The sequence below is a fragment of the Cebus imitator genome, unplaced genomic scaffold, assembly GCF_001604975.1.
Source record: "Cebus imitator isolate Cc_AM_T3 unplaced genomic scaffold, Cebus_imitator-1.0 Scaffold4, whole genome shotgun sequence".
NCBI lineage: Eukaryota > Metazoa > Chordata > Mammalia > Primates > Cebidae > Cebus > Cebus imitator.
Genome location: NW_016107319.1, coordinates 16,168,733 through 16,173,617, shown reverse-complemented (window position 1 = coordinate 16,173,617; position 4,885 = coordinate 16,168,733). Strand labels below are relative to the sequence as shown.

The window sequence follows — 4,885 nt, the reverse complement described above, 5'->3', positions numbered from 1 at the left end:
AGTAGAGACGGGGTTTCACCATGTTGACCAGGATGGTCTTGATCTCTTGACCTCGTGATCCACCCGCCTCGGCCTCCCAAAGTGCTGGGATTACAGGCGTGAGCCACCGCGCCCGGCCTACTTTTTTTTTTTTGATATGGGATCTTGCTCAGTCACCCAGGCTGCAGTGCAGTGGCACCATGACAGCTCACTGCGGCCTGGAGCTCCTCAGCTCAAGTGACCCTCCCACATTGGCCTCCCCAGTAACTGGGACTACAGGTATTTTCTACCATGCCTGGCTAATTTTTAACTTTTTGTAGAGAAGAGGTCTTGCTATGATGCCCAGGCTGGTCTCAAGCAATCCTCCCTTCTTGGCCTCCCAAAGTGCTTGGATTACAGGCATAAGCCACTGTGCCTGGCCAAGACACCCATTTATACCACGATTTTCCTCCTTCTCACTGCTAACAGGTGTGTAGACTCAGACAAGGGCTTTCAGGTGAGAAAAATTAAAGCAAGTAACTTTAGAGTTTTGACTCAATCCAAATAATATGAATACTTATAATATGTAAAGTATTGTGCTATAAAGGAACTTAAGATTTTATAGGCAGATAGTCATCCTGAAGCATTCCAAGATTCTATACTGTATACCTAAATAATAATCCACAGTGATTGCATTTTAACTGGCTTGCCTAGAAGTGAAGTTTACCCCTACTACTAAGCAAATAGGGAACTATGCTGCTTTCTGCAGTGAAACTCCAATTTTTGCCAACTATTTTATTTTAACCATGGACAAAGAGGTTGAAAATTTTTACAAATAGGGCTAAGTGCAGTGGCTCACAACTGCAATCCCAGCACTTTGGGAGGCCGAATCACCTGAGGTCGGGAGTTTGAGACCAGCCTGACCAATATGGAGAAGCCCCATCTCTACTAAAAATACAAAATTAGCTGGGTGTGGTGGCACATGCCTGTAATCCCAGCTACTGGGGAGGCTGAGGCAGGAGAATTGCTTGAACCCAGGAGGCGGACGTTGTGGTGAGTCAAGATTGAGATGGAGCCATTGCATTCCAGCATTTTCACAAGAGTGAAACTCCATCTCAAAAAAATAAAGAAAACTTTTTACAAACGATTGACAATCTGTTTAGATTTTTATTTTTATTTTTTTGATGGAGCTTGCTCATATTGTCCAGGCTGGAGTGCAAAGGGATGGTCTCAGCTCACTGTGACCTCTATCTCCCAGGTTCAAGCAATTCTCCTGCCTCAGTCTCTCGAGAAGCTGGGATTACAGGCACCCACTTTCATGCTCGGCTAATTTTTGTATTTTTAGTAGAGATGGGGTTTCACCATGTTGACCAGGCTGGTCTCGAACTCCGGACCTTGGGTGATCTGCCTGCCTCGGCCTCCCAAAGTGCTGGGATTGCAGGCATGAGTCACTGTGCCTGGGCCATTTTGGTATTTTTAAAAGGTGTAACACTTTTCTAAAGAAAATACACCCTTGCTTGTTCTTTTTTTTTTTTTTTTTTTTTTTTTTTTTTTTTTTTTTTTTTTTTTTTTTTTTTTTTTTTTTTTTTTTTTTTTTTAAATAGAGACTGGGTCTTGCCATGTTGCACAGGCTGGTCTCAAGTGATCCTCCTGCACTGGCCCCCTAGTGTTGGGATGACAGGTATGAGCCAGTGCATCCAGCCCTCCCTTGCTTCTTTGAGTCTGTTATCTCTTTCTTCCCAAATTTCCATATGAGAGTTAAAATTGTCTACTTTTTTTTGTTTGTTTTTTTGAGAGAGTCTCCCTCTTGCTCTGTTATCCAGGCTGGAGTGCAGTGGCCATTCTCCTGCCTCAGCCTCTCGAGAAGCTGGGATTACAGGTGCCCACTTCCTTGCCCAGCTAATTTTTGTATTTTTAGTAGAAATGGAGTTTCGCCATGTTGGCCAGGCTGTTCTTGAACTCCTGTCCTCAGGTGATCCACCTGCCTCGGCCTCCCAAAGTGCTGGGATTACAGGCGTGAGCCACCGCACCTGGCCTCTGCTCACTTTGCAAGGTTAACTTAAATAACTTTTTCTTCAGGAACGATTTTGTTCCTCAGACCACTATGATTTTTCCTGACTCCTCCAGAATTCTTACTTTTAACCCCACTTTTTGCTTCACTTTCATTTTAGGAGCTAGGAGTATTTTAAACATTTTAAATAAGGCCTTTTGACCTTAAAGGATACACGTGGGTGAAAAACCACCTTCCTCTAAATTTATTTTTTACTCACACACTAGGAAGAATGTTTTACTGTTTGTTAATAGTGGGTGGAAGGAAGGGATACTGAGTATGATGACCTATCTGTACTACCGAATATAATTTATCTTTTGATCTCCTCTGAGAATGATGCGAGCCTAATCTTCACACTGGAAAATCACGAGGAAAAAATCCTTCGGAGATCTACAGGCACAATGAACCCTGTCTCCACGCTGTTTGCAGCAGCTGTCTCAGGAATCCTCTCCCTAGAATGAATGTGGGAGAGGTTTGGTGGGGGCGGCAGCTGCAAAGCAAGGAATCTTTCCCTTTCCTCGTTGACTCGGTCTCCTCCCCTCCTCTCCCCGTCCCGAATGGTGGCAGCTGCCGAGGCATCCCAGTGGAAATCTCCAAGTCTCCGCCGAGTGCGGCGGGGGTGACTCCTCGCTCCCCTTGGGCAGGGACAGCAGTCTCACTGGCTCCAGCGCCGCCACCTCTCTGGCTCGGAGAGGTCCCTCAGGTGTTCTTCTCCAAGTCCAATGAGACACCTTGGCAGCGCGGGGCGGGTTCTCTCCGTGCCAAGAGACCCTACGGTAACTTAACAACAGCAGGAGCCCCAGAATCCCCGCCTCAGCACTTGCAGAAACACCTTTCAGGTCCGAAAGTGAAAGGGGGGAAAGTGTAGGCCCCTGGACGGAAGGGTCTCTCCCCGCCGGATCCGGGACACACCTGGTGCTACGAGAGCAGGGCGCCCGCTGGCTGCGCGCCCTCACACCCGGTGCAGCCGGAAGCCCGAGCCCAGTGCTCCAGTCCGCTCCAGGCCCTCTCCTCGGTTCGCGCGGTTGCCTCCGCCTTCGCGCCCTCCCGCCCCTCGCGCTCGCGCACGCGCACGCCGCGCCCGACAGCCCTCGGCGCTGTCATGGCGGCCGGGAGCAGCTTCAGTGGGCACAGGGACTGCCGCGCGAGCCGTGGCGGGACGAGCTGTGGCAGTAGCATCCTCACCACTCGCAGCAGCCTCAGCCGTGGCGTCCGTAGCGCCGGCAGCGGCTGCTTTTGCAAAAGCTGAGCGCAGGGGAGGGGGCGGGCCAGGAAGCCATGGAGTTCAGTGCAGCCGCGGACTCCCGGGGAGCGGACTAGGGAAACTTGGAGGCTGCGACCAGGTGCACTGACCTCTCTGTCCTCCCTTCTCTCCTTGCGGTCGCCGCTCGGCTTCTCGGGCCGGCCCCCTCCCTTCCTGCCACCACACACACCTCCCCTCCTCTTCTCGTCGAATCTCAGGTGCTTGAGAGAGGTGCTCTACTCCTCCCCCTGGGCCGAGCGTTTAGAATAATCACCGCCCCCTTCCCCCGCCTTTTCCTGCCCTGAATCTCCGCCGCCACCTCCGTCTCGCTGCTCCCGGGCCGGGGGTGAGGACGAGTCCGGAGTATTTGGGTGAGGAGGAACTTTCTACCTCTCTGGTAGCTTCGGTGCCCCCTTCTTTCCTCCGACCCCTCCTTTCCCCGCTACAGTTTCTCTTTCTGGTGCACCTGTGAGGAGAGGTTACCCTGCGCCTAGAACCTGCACGATTGTGGGGGAGGAGTGAGCCTGTTCGGGGGCCTCTTGGACCCGCCTTCACCCAGAACCCAGCTCTTTGAGCCCGAGAGAAGTGAGTGGCTAGTACTGGGGTGCCTTTAGTAACTTATTTGACCGACAATAACTATTTCCCTCTTGCCCCCCCCCCCACAAACCCTAAAACAAAACCTAGCCTATTTAACATATATTTAATCTTCCAATAGGGTTTGGCGTTGTTGTCAGCCTCGGGGAGAGAGATTGGACAAATATTCTCCAAGACGAGGAGGGCGACGCCAAGGACTTTCCACATCTACTGCTTTGGGGTTTCTCCACAAGTTGGAAGAGAGACCCTTTGGTTTTGCGTTGCGTGTGTTGTGCTCATTACCAGTGCAGCGACTGCTGTCCCAGGGTGACTCTGAGTTGTCCTTTCTCGTGAGCTAGCAATGGCTAGCGAAGACAATCGTGTCCCTTCCCCGTCACCAACAGGTGATGACGGGGGAGGTGGAGGGAGAGAAGAAACCCCTACTGAAGGGGTTGCATTGTCTCTGAAACCAGGGCTCCCCATCCGGGGCATCAGAATGAAATTTGCCGTGTTGACGGGTTTAGTTGAAGTTGGAGAAGTGTCCAATAGGGATATTGTAGAAACTGTCTTTAACCTGGTAAGTCGATAAATATTTTATAAGCATATACTCTTTTCAGTGGGTTGGGGAACAAGACCTTAAAGCTGGAGCCATGTGCTTTACTCACATTGATCGTGACTTTTTTCATAGATAGGAACACAAAATTCGAACTTAAATGAAGCAATTTCATGTATTTTTTAGATTAAAGGGAATTGTGCAGACTTAGATGATCCAGGTTTTCTGAAAGTGAACACATCACTTTTGTGCTAAGGAAATAATTGTTGCTATGGAAGTACTGGGGAGAGGTTCTAGCGGAGGAGTTATCTATACGTTTTTTTTTTCTTGGCAAGTATGTCAAAGTCTGCGTTTCTCTTTACCACTTTAAGTTCTTGTGAACTTTTTTTGGATTGAAAATTAATGTCTTTGGGCCGGGCGCGGTGGCTCAAGCCTGTAATCCCAGCACTTTGGGAGGCCGAGGCGGGTGGATCACGAGGTCAAGAGATCGAGACCATCCTGGTCAACA

General features: G+C 49.9%; 1 protein-coding gene across 1 annotated transcript in view; it reads left to right on the top strand.

Moving 5' to 3' along the window:
• Positions 1–3,372: 3,372 nt before the first annotated feature.
• LRBA (LPS responsive beige-like anchor protein) overlaps positions 3,373–4,885 on the top strand; it is a 727,560-nt gene continuing 726,047 nt past the window's right edge. The window contains exons 1-2 of the mRNA XM_037740751.1: positions 3,373–3,622; positions 3,967–4,401. Of these exons, the coding sequence (XP_037596679.1) occupies positions 4,186–4,401 (216 nt within the window). The 5' untranslated portion in view covers positions 3,373–3,622; positions 3,967–4,185. The remainder of the gene's footprint in view (positions 3,623–3,966; positions 4,402–4,885) is intronic.